Source organism: Gekko japonicus, unplaced genomic scaffold (assembly GCF_001447785.1).
Source record: "Gekko japonicus isolate JY-2015 unplaced genomic scaffold, Gekko_japonicus_V1.1 scaffold1238, whole genome shotgun sequence".
Classification (NCBI taxonomy): Eukaryota; Metazoa; Chordata; class Lepidosauria; order Squamata; family Gekkonidae; genus Gekko; species Gekko japonicus.
In genome coordinates this window covers 217,026-239,365 of record NW_015163639.1, presented here as the reverse complement: position 1 = coordinate 239,365, position 22,340 = coordinate 217,026, and the positions used below count along the sequence as shown (strand labels likewise).

Genomic DNA, 22,340 nt, shown 5'->3' with positions numbered 1-22,340 from the left:
GGGGGTTAGGGCGGTATATCAAGTCTAAAGTTAAAATAAATAAATAAAGTTATCTCTGCTAAATACCATTTTTTTCAATATCTCACTATCACCCAACACCTATCTTCCCCAAATGTTGCCCACTTCCAGTCTTTGCCACCAAATCTCCAAGGACTTCCCAATCTTAAGAAATTAAGAGAAGCCAAGTTGGGTCAGTCCCCTCCAGTTCAGCACTCTGTGTCACATAGCGGCCAAAAACCAGGTGCCATCAGGAGGTCCACCAATGGGGCCAGAACTCTATAAGCCCCCCCCCACTGTTGCCCCCCCAAGCAGCAAAGCTCTCCCATCTAATCTGGAGTTGGCTAGCCTTTTGATCTGTTCCTTGTCTGTTTTTCAGCCCCTTTGCCAACAGCTCCACCAGCCCAACCGAGCCTAGGGGAGCTCTCCGTCTCTGACGTCACCAGCGACTCTGCCCGCCTCTCCTGGACCGTCCCCACCGGAACCTTTGACTCCTTCGTGATCCAGTACAAGGACGCTGACGGGAGACCCCAGTCGTTGCCCGTGGAGGGGGTCTTCCGTGAAGCCACCGTCTCCGACTTGGCTCCTTCCCGCAGATACAAGTTCAACCTCTACGGAGTCTCCGGCCGTAAACGCCTTGGCCCTCTTTCTGCCGACACCGTTACAGGTCAGCAAGGGTGGAGTGGGGTGGTTTCGTAAATCTTCCGTAGGCCCTACTAAGTGATTCCCCCCCACACACACACACGTATCTTGGAACTGTGTAGTCGATATTCCTGCAGATTTTAAGCATCAAAGACTGGATTTGTCCGGGCTGCCGCTGAGGTCAGAGCTAAACGCTGTGCTTATCTTGGAAACGGCTTCCCCTTGTCAAATCCTCCTCCTTGCCTCATTACATGCAGGCATACTTAAGCCCTGTCATCATGTTCCTTCATTGCCTCCACCCCCACACCACATTTTTGGCCGCTGCTGAGAAGGGCAGGGAAGCCGCCATTGTTCTCTCCCGCCCTCCCCTCCCCCTCCCTCAGCCGTTGCAGCAAAGAAGTCTTTTTTAATATATTTCTGGCTTTTCTCTCCTGCCCTTCTCTGTTATTTATTTATTAAAATCCTGTATTAAAATGGTTCCAACCACTACACTAGAAGAAGAAGAAGAGATTGGATTTATACCCCGCCCTCCACAAGGAGTCTCAGAGCGGCTTACAAACTCCTTTCCCTTCTCTCCCCGCAAGAGACACCCTGTGAGGTAGGTGGGGCTGAGAGAGCTCTGAGAGGACCGCTCTTGGGAGAACAGCTCTGAGAGAACGTGTGACTGACCAAAGGTCACCCAGCTGGCTGCATGTGGAGGAGTGGGGACTCAAACCCGGTTCTCCCAGATCAGAGCCTGCACTCTTAACCACTACACCAAACTGGCTAATTAGCACAAAAATAAAATTAACATATAAAAATCCACAAACTGGTATTGCCATCCTCCAGGTGGGGCAGATCTGCCAGAATTACAGCTGATCTTCGGAGTAGGGTTCCCCGACCCCCCTCCCCGTCCTCAGCGGGGGTTCCCCATATTTCAGGGGCTCCTTCCCACTGCCAGCCAGCTGGCCGGTGGGGAGGAAGCCCTGCCCCTAATAGTGACCACCCGGCCACCCCTACTGCAAGATTTAAAGGTCCCTCTAGCTGGCCGGCAGGAGCACGTGGTGCGCTGATCAGCTGGAGGGCCCTTTACATTTTGCAGGAACGAGGGAGGAAGTGTGCCTGCACTCCAGGCTGCAAATTCATGGCTTGGAGTGCAGGCGTGCATGGTGCCCCCCCCCTTCCCAGCAGCATTTAAAGGGATTCTTTAAATGCTGTTGGGAAGAAGTGGGGGCCGCGCACCTGCACTCCAAGCCACAAACGCTTTTGGTGAGAAGCAGTGGGGCACTGGTCCGCAACGTGATGATGTCACTTCTGCATGACATCATCACATCGGGGACATACCTGCCCCCTCCAGTAAGGCCCCCCCAAAGTCCCTCACCGAGGACTTGGAAGGACCTGGCAACCCTGCTCCAGACTACAGAGATCAGTTCCCCAGGAGAAAATGGCAGTTTGTGTGGCTTATACCCCATTGAAGTCCCTCCCCTCCCCAAACCCCACCTTCCTCAGGCTCCACCCCCCAAAATCTCCAGGAATCTTCCAGCTCAGACTTGGCAACCCTACCACAGCCCTGACCACTAAAACCATTCTCCTTCCCTGCTCGGAATCACAGAAACCAAAAGTTGGCCACTTTTAAAAGCTCCCAGAAACAATATGGTTTTACAATCTGCAATGAAAAGAGCCAGGATCTAGGAAAGTGCTCAGCGTATCTCTAGCGGCCGCATACCAGAGGGGCCACCACAGAGGAAGCCCTGGATCAGGCTACCACAGACCTCACTTTCCCATGTGAAGGGATACCAGAAAGGGACACCACCTTCAGGAGTATTATCCTTTTATTTTCATGTTATGGTCACGCAGGGCTCTTTTTGTAGAAAAAGCCCAGCAGGAACTCATTAGCATAATAGGCCACACCCAACAGCAGGAACTAATTAGCATATTGGGCCACACCCCTGACAGCACAGCTCATTAGCACATTAGGCCGCACCCCCATGGTACCAGAAGTGTGGTTATCCAGCCACACCCACCTTTTGCTTCTCATTCTGTTTACCTTGTTTGTTGTCAAAACCCAGGGCCTTTTTTTGTAGCAGGGACTCCTTTGCATGTTAGGCCACACACCCCTAATGTAGCCAATCCTAATGAGTTTCTGCTGTTGGGTGTGGCCTATTATGCTAATGAGTTCCTGCTGGGCGTGGCCAACTTGGGAGCCAGCCGGAACTCCGTTCCTGTGCGTTCCTGCCCAAAAATAGCCCTGATGGTCAGGATGAAGGGGTGTCTATTTATCCTGTGCTTTGGGCCATGGTCCCACAGAAATTAGCATCAGGTGTAATTTTCAGCACCTTGAGGTAACTTTCATTCTCCAAGAGGAAAATACAGGCTTCTGGCCCTCCTGATTAGGACTCCAGGCTTGAACGTGGGAATGCCTAATGAGGAAAGAAAGATTAGAGACTGGGGCCATCATTCGCTCCGTTGTTTTACCAAACCTACACTGGGACAGAAGATTTGGCTCAAAACAACATTCAGATACCCCGGGACAAGCAGTACTGACTGTAGAGTCACCCCTGAACGGCCAAAGAACGGACATAAATCTATGCAGACAGTACCATAAAACCAAGAGATCAGAGGAAGTCAAAGCCGGCATGCAGTGTGGAGGGGAATTTCTGTTCCAACGTGGGTTTGGTAAAATAGCGGAGCGAATGCTGGATGCAGAATGGGCCTCTGGCTGTGGTCATACACACGATCCACTTTCAATCCGATTTACAACTGGGTTTTACTGTGTGAACTGGCAAAATCCAACTCGAAAGTGCATTGGAAGTGGATTGTTTAGTGTGTGTGATCACAGCCTGGGTCTCTGTTACAAGCTATCTAGAGCAGGAGAAGCAAGTATACATTTTCTTAAATCAATCAATCAATCTCTGATGATCAGAAAGAAGGGCTTTGGTTTTCTGTATCATTCCTTGCCCATCACCCAGAATGGAAGTAATGGAAGAACTATTTGTCGACCAGACAAGTCTAGGCAAATTTACATTCATAATTTGAACAGTTTGCAGAGCTATTTGCGACACTGAGGAAGAACCCTACCCATATATGACAATTTTGCATCAGATATTTTTTATATATAATGAAAGAATGGACTTTCAGGGAAAGCAACTGTGGGCATCTTAGGGTCACTCAGACCCTGAAGAGTTCTTAAGGGTAGCTTGAAGGCCATATGTGACAAATCCCAACTTTCCTCTCTGTTCTTCCTTTTTCTCTCTCCTTCTTTGATTCCTCTGTCTAGTAAGTTCTCTCTCTCTGATTTGCTCCTTGTCTGTTTTTCAGCCCCCTTACCATCAGCTCCACAAGTCCAGCCCAGCCTGGGGGAGCTGTCCATCTCTGACGTCACCAGTGACTCTGCCCGCCTCTCCTGGACCGTCCCCACGGGAACCTTTGACTCCTTCACGATCCAGTACAAGGATGCTGACGGGAGACCCCAGGCGTTGCCCGTGGAGGGGGTCTTCCGTGAGGTCACCGTCTCCAGTCTGGCTCCTTCCCGCAGATACAAGTTCAACCTCTATGGAATGTCTGGACGCAAACGGCTCGGGCCCATTTCTGCAGATACCGTCACAGGTCAGCAAGGGGAGCCTCTAAGGAACGTTTCTAGCAGGCCTTCATAAGAACTTCATTTTTTAAGATAATTCATGAGTCAATATTCCTCATAGTTTTTAAGACTCAGATAATTAAGTCTGATCGGCTAGCCACCAAGAGGCAGTGCAGAGTAGTGGTTAAAGTGCCAGACTGGGATCTGGGTAAACCCAGGGTTGAATCCCTACTCTGCCATGGAAGCTTGCAGGGTGACCTTGGGCCAGTCACACATTCTCAGCCTAGCCTACCTCACAGGGTTGTTGTGAGCATAAAATGGAGGAGAGGAGCCCTGACCTGGATAGCCGAGGCAAGCCCGACCTCGCCAGACCTTGCAAGCTAAGCAGCGTCGACTCTGGCAAGTGTTTGGATGGGAGACCTCCTTAGAATACCAGAATCGGGAGGTGGGGGCAGGCTTTATTTGGCCACCTCTCATCCTCCAGGCCCCCAGTAGGGGTCAGTAACCAGAGGTCGCTATGACTTCCAGGTGCACACACATTCATACACATACACACACGCAAATATGAAAAATACAAAAAAACCCAAAAAAAACAAAAACAAAAAACCCGTAGGAGAGGAAAATGACGTAAGCAGCTTTGGGTCCCCATCAGTGTTCCCTCTAAGCTGAGTTAGTGTGAGCCAGCTCACAGTTTTTTAGCTTCTGGCTCACACATTTTTGTCTTCGCTCAGGAAGGAGGGCTCCAGAGCAAACTAATTTATGCAGAAGCCAAATTGCTCACTCACAACTTTAATGCCAGTAGCTCACAAAGTAGAATTTTTGCTCGCAAGACTCCACGCCTTAGAGGGAGCATTGACTCCCCACTGGGAAGAAAGGCGGGGTATGAATGAATGAATGAATGAATGAATGAATAATATAAGGGCAGAACTAGATCTTCAAGTCCCATTTAACTGGTGAAGAGCAGGATACAAATATGTTCACTAGATAGATTACTCTTGCCACATTGCTGCTGCTCCTTCATTCTGCCTTTTTTCGTTCTTATTGTGATTCTTTCATCCAGTAACAGCTCTCTCCTTGGTCTGTTCCTTGTTGGTTTTTCAGCCCCGCTACCAACAGCACCTCCAGTCCAGCCCAGCCTAGAGGAGTTCAGAGTCTCTGATGTTACGAGTGACTCTGCCCGTCTCTCCTGGACCGTCCCCGCAGGGAGTTTTGACTCCTTCCTGATTCAGTACAAGGACGCAGACAGACAGCCCCAGGCGCTGCCCGTGGACGGAGGATCCCGCGAGGTCACCGTCCCCAACCTGGCTCCCTCCCACAGATACAGGTTCAACCTCTACGGAGTCTCCGGCCACAAGCGTCTCGGCCCTGTTTCTGCTGATGCCGTCACAGGTGAGCAAAGGGAGGTTCTTCGGACCTTTTTGAAGACCTGAATAAGTGGCCTTCATAAGAAGGTCACTCTTTCTAACCAATAGGCTAATATTCCTCATAAGCTTTAAGACTTAGATAATTAAATTTGATCTGCTTGACACGAAAAGGTAGAACTAGATATTTGAGTATCCAGAGGTCATTTCGGGGGGGATTGCAGGGGATCGCAGTTCCCCCGAGTGAGGTGCAGGGGGGCGGGGCACACGACGAAGCCCCGCCCCTTCTTCCGGCTGCCCTCTGCTTCCAGCCTCATTCTGTTGCAGAAGGAGGAAGAAGCAGGAGGGTAAGTTGGCGTCCTCCCCCTCTGCCTGGCCGAGGCCACTCCACGTGGCCTCTGCAAGGACTCCCAGCCCCATCCAGGAGCTTCTCCGAGGTAGCTGGGTGTGGCCTTATGACACACTTCCGGTGATGGCAGGGGGTGTGGCCTTATGACACACTTCCGGTGATGGCAGGGGGTGTGGCCTTATGACACACTTCCGGTGATGGCAGGGGGTGTGGCCTTATGACACACTTCCGGTGATGGCAGGGGGTGTGGCCTTATGACACACTTCCGGTGATGTCAGGCTAATGAGTTATGCTAATGAGTTCCCCTAGCTCTTTTTCTACGAAACGACCCCTGTGAGTATCATTGAATATCATGTAGTGGTTCAGAGTGGCGAACTAGGTTTGATTCCCCACTTGTCCACATGCAGTTGCTGGGTGACCTTGGGTCAGTCAATGTTCTGTTTCTCTCAAAGCTCTCTCAGCCCCACCTACCTCAAAGGATGTCTGTTGTGGGGAGAGGAAGGGAAAGGAGATTGTAAGCTGTTCTGAGACTCCTTCGGTTAGTGAAGGGCGGGGTATAAATCCAACTCTCTTCCTCCTCTTCCTCCCCCCACCAGGAAGAATGATGGGATATAAATAAATAAATAAATAATAGAAAGGCCGAACTAGATCTTCAAGTCCCATTTGTCTGGAGAAAGGCAAGATACAAATATGTTCACTAGATAGATTACTCTTGCCACATTGCTATTGCTCCTTCGTTCTGCCTTTTCTTGTTCTTATTGTGATTCTTTCATCCAGTAACAGCTCTCTCCTTGTTGGTTTTTCAGCCCCACTACCAACAGCACCTCCAGTCCAGCCCAGCCTAGAGGAGTTCAGAGTCTCTGATGTTACCAGTGACTCTGCCCATCTCTCCTGGACCGTCCCCGCAGGGAGTTTTGACTCCTTCCTGATTCAGTACAAGGACGCAGACAGACAGCCCCAGGCGCTGCCCGTGGACGGAGGATCCCGCGAGGTCACCGTCCCCAACCTGGCTCCCTCCCACAGATACAGGTTCAACCTCTACGGAGTCTCCGGCCACAAGCGTCTCGGCCCTGTTTCTGCTGATGCCGTCACAGGTGAGCAAAGGGAGGTTCTCAGGACCTTTTGAAGGCCTTAATAAGTGGCATTCATAAGAAGGTCACTCTTTCTTACTAATAGGCTAATATTCTACATAATGTTTTAGACTTAGATAATTAAATTTGACCTGCTTGACACAAAAAGGTAGAACTAGTTATTTGAGTACCATTGAGTATCATGTAGTGGTTAAGAGCGGCGAACTCTAATCTGGAGAACCAGGTTTGATTCCCCACTCCTCCATAGGCAGCTGCTAGGTGACCTCGGATCAGTCACAAGTTCTCTGAGAGCTGTTCTCTCAAAAGCAATTCTCTCAGAGCTCTCTCAGCCCCACCGAAATCACAGAGTGCCTGTTGTGGAGAGAGGAAGGGAAGAAGATTGTAAGCTGCTCTGAGACTTCTTTGGCCACTGAAGGGGGGGTATAAATCCAACTCTCCATCTCCTCCTTTTCTTCTTCTTCTTCTCCCCCCACCCGGGAGAAAGATGGGATATTAATAAATAAATAAATAATAGAAAGGCCGAACTAGATCTTCAAGTCCTATTTATCTGCAGAAAAACAGGATACAAATATGTTCAAAAGATAAATTACTCTTGCCACATTGTTGCTGCTCCTTCGTTCTGCCTTTTCTTGTTCTTATTGTGATTCTTTCATCCAGTAACAGCTCTCTCCTTGTTGGTTTTTCAGCCCCACTACCAACAGCACCTCCAGTCCAGCCCAGCCTAGAGGAGTTCAGAGTCTCTGACGTTACCAGTGACTCTGCCCGTCTCTCCTGGACCGTCCCCGCAGGGAGTTTTGACTCCTTCCTGATTCAGTACAAGGACGCAGACAGACAGCCCCAGGCCCTGCCCGTGGACGGAGGATCCCGCGAGGTCACCGTCCCCAACCTGGCTCCCTCCCACAGATACAGGTTCAACCTCTACGGAGTCTCCGGCCACAAGCGTCTCGGCCCTGTTTCTGCTGATGCCGTCACAGGTGAGCAAAGGGAGGTTCTTAGGACCATTTTGAAGGCCTGAATAAGTGGCCTTTGTAAGAAGATCACTCTTTATTACTAATAGGCTAATATTCCTTATAAGTTTTAAGACTTAGATAATTAAATTTGATCTGCTTGACACAAACTAGATATTTGAGGATCATTGAGTATCATGTAGTGGTTAAGGGCAGCAAACTCTAATCTGGAGAACCGGGTTTGATTCCCCACTCCTCCACATGCAGCTGCTGGGTGACCTTGGGTCAGTCACAAGTTCTCTGAGAGCTGTTCTCTCAAGAGCAGTACTCCCAGAGCTCTCTCAGCCCCACCTATCTCACAGAGTGCCTGTTGTGGGGAGAGGAAGGGAAGGAGGTTGTAAGCTGCTCTGAGACTTCTTTGGGCAGTGAAGGATGGTATATAAATCCAACTCTCCTCCTCCTCCTTTTCTTCTTCTCCTCCCCCCACCCCCAGGAGAAAGATGGGATATAAATAAATAAATAATAAAAGGACAGATCTTCAAGTCCCATTTATCTACAGAAAAACAGGATAGAAATATGTTGAAAAGATAAATTACTCTTGCCACATTGGTGCGGCCTTTTCTGATTCTTTTTGTGATTCTTTCATTCAGTAATAGCTTTCTCATTGATTTGTTCCTTGTTGGTTTTTCAGCCCCACTACCAACAGCACCTCCAGTCCAGCCCAGCCTAGAGGAGTTCAGAGTCTCTGATGTTACCAGTGACTCTGCCCGTCTCTCCTGGACCGTCCCCGCAGGGAGTTTTGACTCCTTCCTGATTCAGTACAAGGACGCAGACAGACAGCCCCAGGCCCTGCCTGTGGACGGAGGATCCCGCGAGGTCACCGTCCCCAACCTGGTTCCCTCCCACAGATACAAGTTCAACCTCTACGGAGTCTCCGGCCACAAGCGTCTCGGCCCTGTTTCTGCTGATGCCGTCACAGGTGAGCAAAGGGAGGTTCTTCGGACCTTTTGAAGATCTTAATAAGTGTCCTTCCTAGGAAGGTCACTCTTTCTAACTAATAGGCTAATTTTCCTCATAAGTTTTAAGACTTAGATAATTAAACTTGATCTTGTTGACACAAAAGGCAGAACTAGACATTTAAATATCATTCATCAAGGGAAAAGTGGGATATCCAGATACCATAGAGTGCTTCAGGAGAGTCTGGTGGCTATAACATGGCTACTTGCAACTTTCCCTCCTTCATTCAGCTTTTACCTCTTTTCTTTAATTGATTCCTTCATCCGGTAATCCAGGGATCCCCAAAGTTATTCAGACTTTGGGCACTTCTAGAATTCTGAGGAAATAGAGTGGATGCCACCATAAAATGGCCACCATGGGGACTATAGCCAGCCACAAAATGGCTGCCATGAGGGCTGGGGCCAGTCACCAAATACTGAAAGATTCTAAAGGCAGGCAAGCATCCTGAGACTGCTGTTTTGTAATGGGTCCTCCTTGCAGCAACAAAGGCAATACTTTGTAGTTCTTCTAAAGCACTTTCTGCTCCAGTGAGGTACAGGAAAGCTAAGAATGGCTGTTTGCTTTGAGGAAGAAGGAAACAACTGCCAGGAAACACATCAGAGACTGTCATGGTGCCCATGGGTGCCACCATGTGGGATCACTGCAGTGACATCAGTATAACGGATTTCTTCCTTGTCTGTTTTTCAGCCCCCTCCCCAACAACAACACCTCCCCAGCCCAGCCTAGGGGAGCTCTCGGTCTCTGATGTCAGCACCGATTCTGCCCGTCTCTCCTGGACAGTCCCCACAGGAACCTTTGACTCTTTTCTGGTCCAGTACAAGGATGCAGATGGCAAAACACAGGCATTGCCCATAGAGGGAGGCTCCCGTGAGACCACTGTCCCCAACCTGCTGCCTTCCCGTAGATACAAGTTCAACCTCTATGGTGTCTCCGGTCAGAAACGTCTTGGTCCTATTTCTGCTGAGGCCGTCACAGGTCAGCAAGGGGAGGGTTCTGATGTAAACTGATTCCACAATAGTGGCAAGGGTCAAACACATTTCCAAGAAGGCATTGGTCCTTCAGTATTTCATCCAACATATAATAGTCTAAACCATTGATTGTAGAGAGCTAGAGACACAATGTGTGATTTCCCTAAATGTGTCTAGTTAACTTTGCCGTATCAGATCATTTAATTCCTGGTAGGAGGTATACGCAACAACATTGTTGATTTGTTATGGGTATAGTAAACAAGCGATACTGTCAGAGAATATTGCTTCCGAATTTTATTGAGGCATAGGCTAGCCCAGTAAAAAATATCCTGGCTATTGGCCTGTTTCCAAGATCTGATAATACTGGGTTATACCCAGGGCTATTTTGGGGCAGGAACACACAGGAACAGACTTCCGGCTGGCTCCTGAGTTGGTCATGCCCAGCCGGAACTCATTAGCATAATAGGCCACACCCAACAGCAGAAACTCTTTAGGATTGGCTACATTAGGGGTGTGTGGCCTAACATGCAAAGGAGTCCCTGCTAAAAAAAAAGGCCCTGGGTTTTGACAACAAACAAGGTAAACAGAATAAGAAGCAAAAGGTGGGTGTGGCTGGATGACCACACTTCTGGTAACATGTGGGTGCGGCCTAATGTGCTAATGAGTTTCTGCTATTGGGTGTGGCCTGTTATGCTAATGAGTTCCTGCTGGGCTTTTTCTACCAAAAAAGCCCTGGAGACCACCAAGGAAGTCCAGGGTCGCTACACAGAGGCAGGAAAGGGCAAACCAGCCTCTGAATGTTTCCCGTGACTTGCTGGCACTTCCCGCCACCGCATTACATTTTTAACACTGATTAAATTGAGAAAAAAATTATATCATCCATTATTGTTACATACGAGCGGGATAATCCACAGCGGACGGGAGGCTTTTTGAGCCGGAGCAAAAAGACGCGCGGTAGCACGTTCTCACCTTCCCCCGAGGCTCCATACCTCCCCCCCCACATACCCCAAGTGACCCCTGCTGCATGCCCAGAAGATGGCAAAAAAAGCCCTCCAGGATCCCCGGCCAAACTGGCCTGGAGGAAAATTGCTTCCTGACCCCAAAGTGGTGATTGGCATTTTCCTGGGCATGTAAGAAAGGTCCACGAGAACTGAGCACTGAGGCAACCCTTCCTGCCCTCCTTTCTCGTGATCTGCCTAAGTTCACGGAATCCGCATTGCTGTCAGATGGCCATCTAGCCTCTGTCTGAAAACCTCCAACGAAGGAGAGCCCACCACCTCCCAGGAAAGCCTGTTCCACTGAGGAACCGCTGTAACTGACAGGAAGTTCTTCCTAATGTTTAGCCCAAAACTCTTCTGATTTAATTTCAACCGCTCTAAATGTCCGACCTTCTGGGGTCTCTAAACTTCCCTTTGGCAAGTTTTACCTGAGAGGCCCGGCTAGCTCTGTGTCTAGAGGAGAACCCTCCCCCATAATCTTTTTGGTCAAGTCCATCAACTGTTCACCTGTATTCCTAGTCATATCCATGACGCCACCCCGGTTGCTTTTAACTCCAGTATTTTCTCAAATGCAAAATTAGGTTCCCCCCGCCCCCAACAGTATACCATCAAAACAAAAGAAAGGGTCATCTTAAATTTGCGTACAAGTTATGGAGCTGCAGTGGCTCAAGTGGTTAAGATGCTGAACTGCAGGCTGTGGAAGGTCAGTAGTTCAGCAGTTCGAGACCCGAGTGTGCCACATGATGGAGTGAGCTCCTGTCTCTAGTTCCAGCTCCTGCCAACGTAGCAGTTCGAAAGCAAGAAATTGCAAGTAGATAAATAGGTACCACTTCGGTGGGAAGGTAACAGCATTCCGTGCGCCTTGGTGTTTAGTCATGCCGGCCACATGACCACAGAAACATCTTCGGACAGCGCTGGCTCTTCGGCTTTGAAACGGAGATAAGCACCGCAACCCTAGAGTCGGATTCGACTGGCTTTCGAGCAAGGGAACCTTTACCTATGTCCAATACTAAAAAATGTTTTGTGTATCACAGTTTTTTAGGGGGCAGGTTATCTTAAATGCAAGGTTGTCTTCCTTTCGAGTAAACCCCAAGGGCTCTTCTGTTCACAGGTCTAGTTTGGCCTTCCCGCAGCATGTTTACTTGAGTCCTGAAATGTGAACTTTGCATCGTTTATGCCCACCCCCTCAGTACTAAAACTCTGTTAAATAACCTGCTAAGCTTTGTTTGAGCTAGGTTCAAGTCCAGTATCACCTTAGAGAAAAACAAGATCTCCCAGTTGTAAGTTTTTGAGAGTCAAAGCTCCCTTTTTGAAAGGACACTCAAAATCTTCTATCCTGGAAATCTTCCTGGACTGAAATCTAGCTCTTCTACTGCAGACCAACATGGTTACCCACCTGAAAATAAGTTTCGCTTGTTTCTGGAGCGGGAACTCGAACGGAACGTTTGCACGCTTGGCTGAACGGTCTCTTGCTTGTCTCTGTTCTAGCATCACCTCCGCAAGAACCTCCCGTCCCCCCCAGCCTGGGCAAGCTGTCTGCTTCTGATATCGCCAGCAACTCTCTGCGTCTCTCATGGTCTGTCCCCACTGGCCGCTTTGACTCCTTCATCATCCAGTACAAGGATGCCGAGGGCAAACCTCAGGCCCTTCCAGCGGAGGGAGCCGCCCGTGACGTCACTGTGCCGAATCTCGTGCCTTCCCGCAGATACAAGTTCAACCTGTATGGGCTCGTTGGCCGCAAACGACTCGGCCCCATTTCTACTGATGCCACCACAGGTAAGTTTCATGCTTTTGTTGGGACTGTTTTCTTGGGGGGGGTGTGTGGATGTTATAGGGTTCAGAGACCATTCAGATATCCCCCTGCCTCTCTGAGTTTGGGACATAAGAACATAAGAGAAGCCAATGTTGGACCAGGCCAATGGCCTATCCAGCCACACCCACTTTTTGCTTCTTATTCTGTTTACCTTGTTTGTTGTCCAAACCCAGGGCCTTTTTTCATAGCATGAATTCCTTTGCATGTTAGGCCACACACCCCTAATGTAGCCAATCCTAATGAGTTTCTGCTGTTGGGTGTGGCCTATTATGCTAATGAGTTCCTGCTGGGCGTGGCCAACTTGGGAGCCAGCCGAAACTCTGTTCCTGTGCGTTCCTGCCCAAAAATAGCCCTGGGGAAGAGGTTAGAAGAAACATCCCAGGGAAATAGCTCAGAGAAATAAATGAAGCCCCAAACCTTTGTAAAAAGGTTATAAAAAAGAGGGGAAAACAGGAAAGGGGTGTTTAGAGTCCAAAGGGGTTGGGAAAGGGGACAGACACAAATGCACAATATCATACCACACAGACTTTCCAATAAAAAGCAATACAGTTGATCTGACCATGCTAAGTATGCATTATCTTGGTCGTAGCACATTCCTCAGGGTATGTGCAGAGACTTGCTCCCAGTACCAAGATGATGGAGGGTTCCTTAACCCCTTGCCCACCATTTTGGGGGTTAACAGATTTCATGATGCTCCAAATGGAGACAAAAAGGAGTTCCCCAGATATTTATGGGTAATAGAATTTGACCTAGGCCAGTCCCCTCTATAAGATTCACTAGCTGGGTTTAGCCAATCTCACGTAAAGCCCCATCTCTGACATCAAAGGCTACTGTTACCAATCAGATAATTATTAAAATGATAGCCCCTTCCCCATGGCACAGCATCTGGTCATGGCCCCGGACTTCCCTGACAAACAGGTGGCCTGGCCCAAACTGGTTTGTCCTTTGTAGAAGAAAGGATTAAGTTGGCAGGATGGCCAATGTGAAATGGGACTGAATGGGTTATTCAGATGTAAACCCTAAGGAGCCCTAGTAAAGTTTTGCGGTTTCTGTCACACCAACTAATTTAGAGTCCACTGGCACCTTTAAAACCAACAGAGGTTTATTCAAGGAATGAGCGTTCATGTGCATATGCACACTTTTTAAAATACATTGGAATGGAAGGTAGAGTTCAAACTTATAGACAGAGGCTAAACAGCAAATTAACATGTAACGATGAAAATGTTTTGAGATATGCAAAGACAAAACTAAATACCAAGCTAAGGTTATATGGTCAGCAGTTGTTTTGATTTAATTAAGGGGGGGAAAGTGTTGGAAAATTGGCAAAATAGTTAAATATTCAGAGACTGCAATGGATCTTTGCTTCACTGGAGAGGAGGCATTTTCTTTCTAAATAAAAATCTTTATTTCTAAGGGAAGGGTTCACAGGAAATCTACAAAACAACAAAGACACCTAAGGCTACATCTTTACACTTTGACCACACAGTCTACAACAATGGAGATACTTCTTCTTCTTGACCCCTAGAAGGAAATCACCTGAATACATTAACCAATAATCGTTAGTAAATAGGATTCAGTTTTCCCAGGCTTTCTTCCCATTGGGTCTGTGCCAGGTTCCCTTCCAGGTCAGTCTAAACAATAGCACACAAGGTAAACAAACATTAATCCTATAATGACTGAATTAGACCTTGCAACACACATATTTCCAACAGAAAGGACAGCAAAGCAATAAATTTGTCAAAATAGGGGATGAATATGTAAAGGCATTTTTTCTAATTGTGGGAAGTATGTTTATTGCCTTTTGGAATGACAAAGTTGATTTTAATGCAAATTAATTTATTATCCTTCCTTCTTTATTTAACTTGCTGAGTTTCCTCTTGTTATAAAAGCACTGTTTTTAAAGACCTTAATGTTGACAAACCTTGAGAGAACACAGCTTGCACCTTTTCCTCTCCTCCAGTTCTGCGTCATTTCTCTTTCCACCCTGCATGCCTCCAGACAGAGAACTATCACAAATTGCTCATCCCAGTTGTTTCAAACCCAAAATCCCCATTTCAATCCTATCCATCGATCTTTATTTTGGTACTGTCTTCAGTCTCCCATTACAATTTCCCCCCATTAAAGAAATGTCTTTTTCCATGGGATTTTGCTAATAAAACATCCATAGGCAGGGGTCGTTTCATAGAAAAAGAGCTAGGGGAACTCATTAGCATAACTCATTAGCAAATGCCACACCCCCTGACATCACCAGAAGTGTGTCATAAGGCCACACCCCCTGACATCACCGGAAGTGTGTCATAAGGCCACACACCCCGCCCCCAACGGTCCCGGCCGCCGCCGGCCTTGCAGCAAGGCCGGCGGGAGTGCAAGGAAGCCCCGTGAAGGCCCTCCCTGGCCCCAGGCAGGCAGGGGTGGGGAGAGGCAGGGAGGAAGCAACTTACCCTCCGTCTTCTCCTGCCTCCTCCTGGCTGAATGAGGGCCAGAAGCGGGATGGCCGGAAGCAGGGGGCGGGGTTTCGTCATGTGCCCCGCCCCCATACCTCACCCGGGGGAACTGCGATCCCCCGCGATCCCCCCCGAAATGACCTCTGTCCATATGTATTTTGTTTAAACAGTGTGCATTGGAATCTGTATGACATACGTTCATGAACAGAAACACATCTATGAAACCAACAGCAAAAAACCTGAAACGATAGAAACACGAAAGGATATGAAATGAAATGATACAAAATAAGGAATGTCCAGACCTCCCTGTTCCTTGATGGCTCACCGATGATTCGTAGAAGACGGATTAGGCATTTTATGTGTGAATCACACTTTGCCTCTTGCTCTCTAGCACCTCTGGAGGCAAAAAATTATTTATGTATTCATTTATTTATTTACCAAATCTATATCCTACTCCCTCTCCCCTGAATGGGAGTATGCGTGTGTGATTTTGCACAGAGAAGCAACCGTGGGAGGTATATTCAGCACCCAGAAATTCAAGTCTGATTTGCTCATCTCTAAACCGCTCCATTCTTTGCAGATGCCAGTTTAACTTTCTCTTCCCCTGTTTGCTTCTTAGCCCCACTGGATGCGGTAAAGCCCAGTCTAGGAGAACTCTCGGTCTCTGATGTCACCAGTGATTCTTCTCGTCTCTCCTGGACTGTCCCCACCGGGAGCTTTGACTCTTTCCAGATCCAGTACAAGGACGCTGATGGCAAACCCCAGGCCTTACCCGTGGAGGGAGGCTCCCACGAAGTCACCATTACCAATCTGGCTCCTTCCCGCAGATACAAATTCAATCTCTACGGAGTCTCGGGCCGCAAGCGTCTCGGCCCCATTTCTGCTGAAGCCACCACAGGTCAGCAGAAGCCAGCGAGAGCTTCTCTCCGATAGCATCCTTTTCTCTTCCAGCACACCTAACCTTTTGGAGGGGGAGGGAGAAAAGGAAGGGTGGGACGAAGGGGGAAAAGAAAGAAGGGAGATACGGAGAATAGGGAAGGGAAGGAACAAGTGACCGAAGCAGGAGAGAGAGGGAGCAGCCCCATAGTAAGAAATTTTGGGTTGGTGGAGCACAGGAAAATTTTGTGGAGCAGCGGGGGAGGGGGAGGCGTGGCCGCATGCCTTCCTTGAGCTCCAAGCGGCAAATTCGGCGAAATCTTGCAATCGCCCCTCTCCCTCCCCAACTCCAAGATTTAAAGGGCCCTTTAAATCTTGGAGGAGGGGAGGGAGAGGGGTGATTGCAAGATTTAAAGGACTCTCCAGCTGACCAGAGGGCCACGTGCTCTGCCAATCCGCTGGAGGGCCCTTTTAATGTCACAGGAGGTGGGGAGAGGGGCTGCAGCAGTTGTGGGGGCATGCCTTACATTTGAGTGGGCGGAGCCCCCAAATGCCCCACTATAGCTATGGGCGGGAGGGAGGAAAGTGGCAGGGAAAGGAAGCCTATTCCTTCCCCAGTTTTTATGGTTTTCTTTTCGCCCAACCTGTTCGTTTTTCAGAAACCACCTGCCTCTTTATTAAGCCCCATGTTCCGAGCTCGCAGAAAAACGTGGCTCCTGCTTTGCATGGGTGTGTTTTTTCTTTCAGTGCCCCAAATGTTACACTTCAGAATCGACTGATGCATGAATCGACTGATTTAAACTGATGTAAAGCTCTACAAGCCACCGCCTGTCCCCTCCACGTGTTTGCCTTCTGTTGCCTTCTTCCCCTCTCTTCACAGCTAAGCAAACTCTGTGGATCGTTGCTCACAGACACAGGATCCCTTTCCCTTTATTTTATCCCCCCTTTCTCATTCTAGCTGCAGCAAATCAGGAGGAAGACGAGACTGAGGATGAGGACGAGGATGATGAGGGGGGGAGACGTCAGCCTCGTTTGGGAGAACTGTCGGTCTCGGAGGCCACCAGCGATTCCGTCCGCCTTTCCTGGAGCGTCCCAGCTGGAAACTTTGACTCCTTCTTGGTTCAGTACAGAGATGCAAAGAACAACCTGCGGGACGTGCCAGTGGAGGGGGACTCTCTTGAGGCCACAGTCCCTAACCTGACTCCTTCCCACAGATACCGATTTGAGCTCTATGGCATTTTCGGTCAGGAACGGCTTGGCCCCATAACCTCTGATGCCTCCACAGGTCAGCAGTGCTTCTGCACCTAATGTGTTGTGAAGGCCACACACCAAAAAGGCCCTTTGGTGCTTTAGCTATGAAGTGTTTGTGTATCAACACACACACACACACACACACGGCCGAATCAATCTGCACAATTCAAGGCAAAGTTTAGAACATGTCAGAAAACAGTGTGTTACTTCCAGCTTGATGTGGGGCTTAGCTGACTCCTGAGTCATTTGTTGTTTTCAGCTTCAACATCGTTCTGCTCTAATCTGACTCTCCTGAAAGCCGAACTAGGTGTTATGGCGTCCATGGGTCCAGCCTATGGAGGCTGAGGCCATTTTAGAGAATAATTAGGCCCTCAAAAAATGCCACGAGGGCCTAATCCTGAGGGAACAACTGGGTGCCACTGGGTCAACCCAGACGACACTCTGGAAATGCTATGAGTGAATGAATCCCTAGCATGTTGTTGATGGCTAAACGTCCACTCAATCAGTAGAGCACATACTTTTCATACACCAGTTCCCAGGTTCAATCTCCAGCATTTCCAGTTAAAATTAGCAGCTGTTGGGGAAGACCTTTCTCTATCTGAGACCTTAAAGAGTTGTTGCCAATCAGAGGAGGCAGCACTGGGACTGGATGAAGTAATGATCTGGCTCAGCGTGACACAACAAAATTTGTCCCCTATTTAAACTGAGGTAAAGCTCTACAGCAGGAGCTGCACCCCTTAGTTTTGTTCTAAACTGGGATCTGCAACCCTTTTAAGCCTGTGGGCACCTTCAGAATTCTGACACAACATGGTGGATGCAGCCACAAAATGGCTGCCACAAAATGGCTGCCGCAGGAGGTGGAGGCAGCCACAATGCAGCTTTGTGATTCATCCAGGCCAGCTTTTCGCATGATGTACTCTGCATATATATTAAATAAGCAAGGTGACAATATACATCCTTGTTGTACTCCTTTTCCTATGCTGAACCAATCAGTTGTTCCGTATCCGGTTCTAACTGTCGCTTCTTGGCCCTTATACAGGTTTCTCAAGAGACATGTGAGGTGGTCTGGTACTCCCATCTCTTTAAGGACCTGCCATAGTTTGTTGTGATCCACACAGTCAAAAGCTTTAGCATAGTCAATGAAGCAGAAGTAGATGTTTTTCTGGTACTCTCTTGCTTTCTCCATAATCCAGCGAATGTTGGCAATTTGATCTCTGGTTCCTCTACCTCTTCGAAACTCAGCTTGTACTTCTGGCAGTTCTCTATCCACCTACTGTTGAAGCCTGGCTTGTAGGATCTTGAGCATGACCTTGCTAGCGTGTGATATGAGTGCAATTGTGCGATAGTTTGAATATTCCTTGGCATTGCCCTTCTTTGGAATTGGAATGTATACTGACCTTTTCCAATCCTGTGGCCATTGTTGCGTTTTCCAAATTTGCTGGCAAATGGAGTGCAGCACTTTAACAGCATCATCTTCTAAGACTTTGAATATGCTTATCTAATTCCCTTTTGAAGCCGTCCATCCTTTGTTTGTCTTAAAGGTGCCACTGGACTCTAAATTTGTTCTCGTGGTGTTCCATGTTCCTAAGCCTTGGTGTCTTTAGGGCTGGATTCAGGGACAGAAGTTCAGGGCCTTGGCTCACTGGCTCAGTAACGCCCCGCCCCAAAAAAGAGGCTATAGTTAGCAAGCCTTATTGAGCACAGTAGGACTGGCTTTTGAGTAAATAGGCACAGAATCAGGTTACACTGTGTGTGTGTTATTTGTGGAGACAGTGCGATAAGGCGGGAGAAGCTTGTTGAATGGTTTGTTCTGTGCTTCACATAATGTGAATCACGCTGGACATATACATCAACCATCTAAGGGAAGGGGACACAAGTCCATTAAGGCCAGAGTCTAAAATTACCCAATAGTATCACTGGTCCATCTAGAAGAAGAAGAAGAAGAAGAAGGGAAGAGATTGGATTTATACCCCGCCCTTCACTACCCAAAGGTGTATCAGAGCGGCTTACAAACTCCTTTCCCTTCTCCTCCCCACAACAGACACCTTTGACTCCATTAAGCCCAGAGTCCATTAAGGCCAGAGTCTAAAATTACCCAATAGTAGCACTGTTCCATCTAAAAGAAGGGGACACACAAGTCCATAAAGGCCAGAGTCTAAAATTAACCAGTAACATCACTGTTCCTACTGGACTTTAGTTGGCTTTAAAAGAGGATGGGGCAAGTTCATGGAGGAGAGGCCCACCTTTGGCTGTTAGCCACCACGACTAATGGAACATCCATGCGCAGAAGCAGAAACCCTCAGAATACTGGTGGTGGTGGTGGTGGTGGGAGCTGAGGTCTCTATGCCACCTGCTTGTAGGCCTTCCGGGGCACCTGTTTAGCCAACACGTGTAACAGGATGCTGGAACAGACAGACCACTGCTGTGATCAGGCCTTTACATTTCCCTTTTCTTTATGTCCCATAGTCAGGGAACACATTGATCATGGACTCTGTGGTCTGCCGGCCCACCAACTTCTCTTGCCATTGCTCTTTTTCAACAGCTCCCTTGGCGTCGAAGCAGGAGGTGGGGGATGAGACGGCCACTCCACAGCCACAGCCTGAACTGGGAGAGCTCTCCGTGTCTGATGTCACCAGTAACTCCGTCCGTCTGTTTTGGAACATCCCAGTTGGGATCTTTGACTCCTACTTGGTGCAGTATAAGGATGCCGAGGACCAGCCCCAGACGCTGCCTGTGGGCAAGGAGATCGGTTCTGTTGTGATATACTACCTGGTGCCTTCCTACAGATATACATTCGACCTCTATGGCATCTCTGGGCAGAGGCGTTTCGGCCCAATCTCAGCCACCATCATCACAGGTCAGCGGATGACCCAAATCTGGGGAGCTCAGAAGAACCGAATGAGGCAGCTTTTTTCTGTAATCTGAACTTCCCTCCTAGGCCGCAGGCAGCTGTTCTCTCCAGTTTTATCCCCTTGACCAACATCTCCATTAGTGTCAGGTCTCCATTACGATGGATCCAGACAGTATTGCCTTGCATCTGTCTTTCTGCTTCTGATTTTCGCATCCTTCCAGGTGTCCTTGGATTAATCCAGTGTGTAATTCGTAGGGATTTGCCAAATGTTCGCCCACAGACATTTTTACGGCAAGCCCCAAACTGCCACTCCTCTCTTCCTTTCATTCAAAAAGGGAAGTGCTGTTTTGACCGTGTGAAACTAGCCGATTGAGGAAGCATGTCGGCAGGATCAAACCTTTAAGAGTGCTTCTTTGCACATCTGTGGCTGTGCCCTCCTGTTCTAGATGATGTAAAAGGAAAAAGCCCTTTTAACCAGTCAACAAAAAAGGGAAAACCCATGAATTTTAGCATACTTTGAATCAGGGGTCATTTCGTAGAAAAAGAGGTGCAGGAGCTCATTAGCATAATTTATTAGCATAACTCATTTGCATATGCCACCCCCCCTGACATCACCGGAAGTGTGTCAGAAGGCAACACCCACCACTCAGGCTCCACTAGACTGTTTTGGATTGCTGGCGGAGGGGGGATGCGCATATCTGCCCTCACAGAGGAGGAAGAGCTTGTACCTGAAGGTGGGGGGGCTCTGCAACTTACCTGGTTGCTTCTTGCTCCTTGTGGCCCGACTGAGGGCTGCTGGGAGCAGGGGGTGGGGCTTGCTGCATGTGCCCGCCCCCTGGGCTCCTTACTGCCGGAGCTCTGCTCCTATGCGCTCCCGCAGGAAATGACCCCTGCTTTGAATCCTTATAGCAATTCAGGAATGCGTAAGAAAAAAAAAGACTTGGTGAACTCTCAGAATCCTGAGAACACAGAGTTTTGAATGCCGCAGCTTCAGCGTTACTGAAATCCATGCAAGGGACATTGTGGGCATGTTAATCCCTGTTTATTGAGGTCTTGGCTTTCCCTTTGACAAAATTTACAATCGGATACTTCACTCAGGGCACTGTACTGAGAAGGTGCCAAGTCTGCCAGCTGTTTTCAGTATATCCTGGGATGAATCCTGGGGAGAACAGCTGGTGCAGATGTACTCATGCAGGAGCAAAGTGTCAGAGGCCTGCCCTAACCTTGTGTTGTTTGGCCGAAACTGGCCGATTTCAAGATACTTGGCTTACGGTTTAGTCATTCGTTCACTTCAAAGGTTTCTCTCCTGCCTTCCCACCCTTTAGGCTTTTAAAGGCAGCTGGCAACATCTGGAGAGAAACATCTGGATAACAACCACCAGGGAACAGGGCCATGGGTACACCTGCCGCATACTTCTTCCATAGTCAGTTGATCTGATTACCTTCAGAAGTGGCACAAGAGGAGGGGGAGGTTGAATTGGCCTCCTCCCTCCACGATGAGCTGTCCTGGCTGTGTCAGTGGTGCTCGCAAGGCAAAGTGCCCCTCTTTCCCAGAAGCTCTTGCGTTCGAGGATTGGAATAGATAACAGCCTGGCCCTCAGATGCAGCAAAATGAGGTGGATATGAGAGCATTAACGCGGCCCCCTTAAGCTGGAGGCCTCTGCTCCCATAGGTCCTTATTGCCCTGGTGGGTACGCGAACAGGTTGCACCATTGATTTGTTCATTTAAAATAATACTCCTCCAATGTAAGGTAAAGGTAAAGGTTTCCCTTGCTTGAAAGCTAGTCAAATCCAACTCTAGGGGGCAGTGCTCATCTCCGTTTCCAAGCTGAAGAGCCAGCGCTGTCCGAAGACTTCTCCGTGGACATGTGGCCGGCATGACTAAACACCAAGGCGCACGGAACACTGTTACCTTCCCACCTAAGTGGTACCTATTTATCTACTTGCAATTTCTTGCTTTCGAACTGCTACGTTGGCAGGAGCTGGGGCCAGAGACGGGAGCTCACTCCGTCACGTGGCACTCGGGTCCCGAACTGCCGAGCTACAGACCTTCCGGTCTGTAGCTCAGCATCTTGGACTTGATCTTTAATAGCAGGGCTTTTCAAAAAGGTCATCTGCCACCTGCAGTTCAAAAGTGGTACCGTCCGTTCCGCCCCCCTTCAGAATCACCTCCTCATCCT

General features: G+C 48.7%; 1 protein-coding gene across 1 annotated transcript in view; it reads left to right on the top strand.

Annotated features, from left to right (window-relative positions):
• The window catches only part of TNXB (tenascin XB), a 141,602-nt gene that overhangs the window by 51,589 nt on the left and 67,673 nt on the right, over positions 1 to 22,340 (top strand). The window contains exons 18-28 of the mRNA XM_015407589.1: positions 377 to 664; positions 3,937 to 4,224; positions 5,297 to 5,584; positions 6,712 to 6,999; positions 7,683 to 7,970; positions 8,635 to 8,922; positions 9,648 to 9,935; positions 12,415 to 12,702; positions 15,803 to 16,081; positions 17,018 to 17,344; positions 19,853 to 20,167. Of these exons, the coding sequence (XP_015263075.1) occupies positions 377 to 664; positions 3,937 to 4,224; positions 5,297 to 5,584; positions 6,712 to 6,999; positions 7,683 to 7,970; positions 8,635 to 8,922; positions 9,648 to 9,935; positions 12,415 to 12,702; positions 15,803 to 16,081; positions 17,018 to 17,344; positions 19,853 to 20,167 (3,225 nt within the window). The remainder of the gene's footprint in view (positions 1 to 376; positions 665 to 3,936; positions 4,225 to 5,296; positions 5,585 to 6,711; positions 7,000 to 7,682; positions 7,971 to 8,634; positions 8,923 to 9,647; positions 9,936 to 12,414; positions 12,703 to 15,802; positions 16,082 to 17,017; positions 17,345 to 19,852; positions 20,168 to 22,340) is intronic.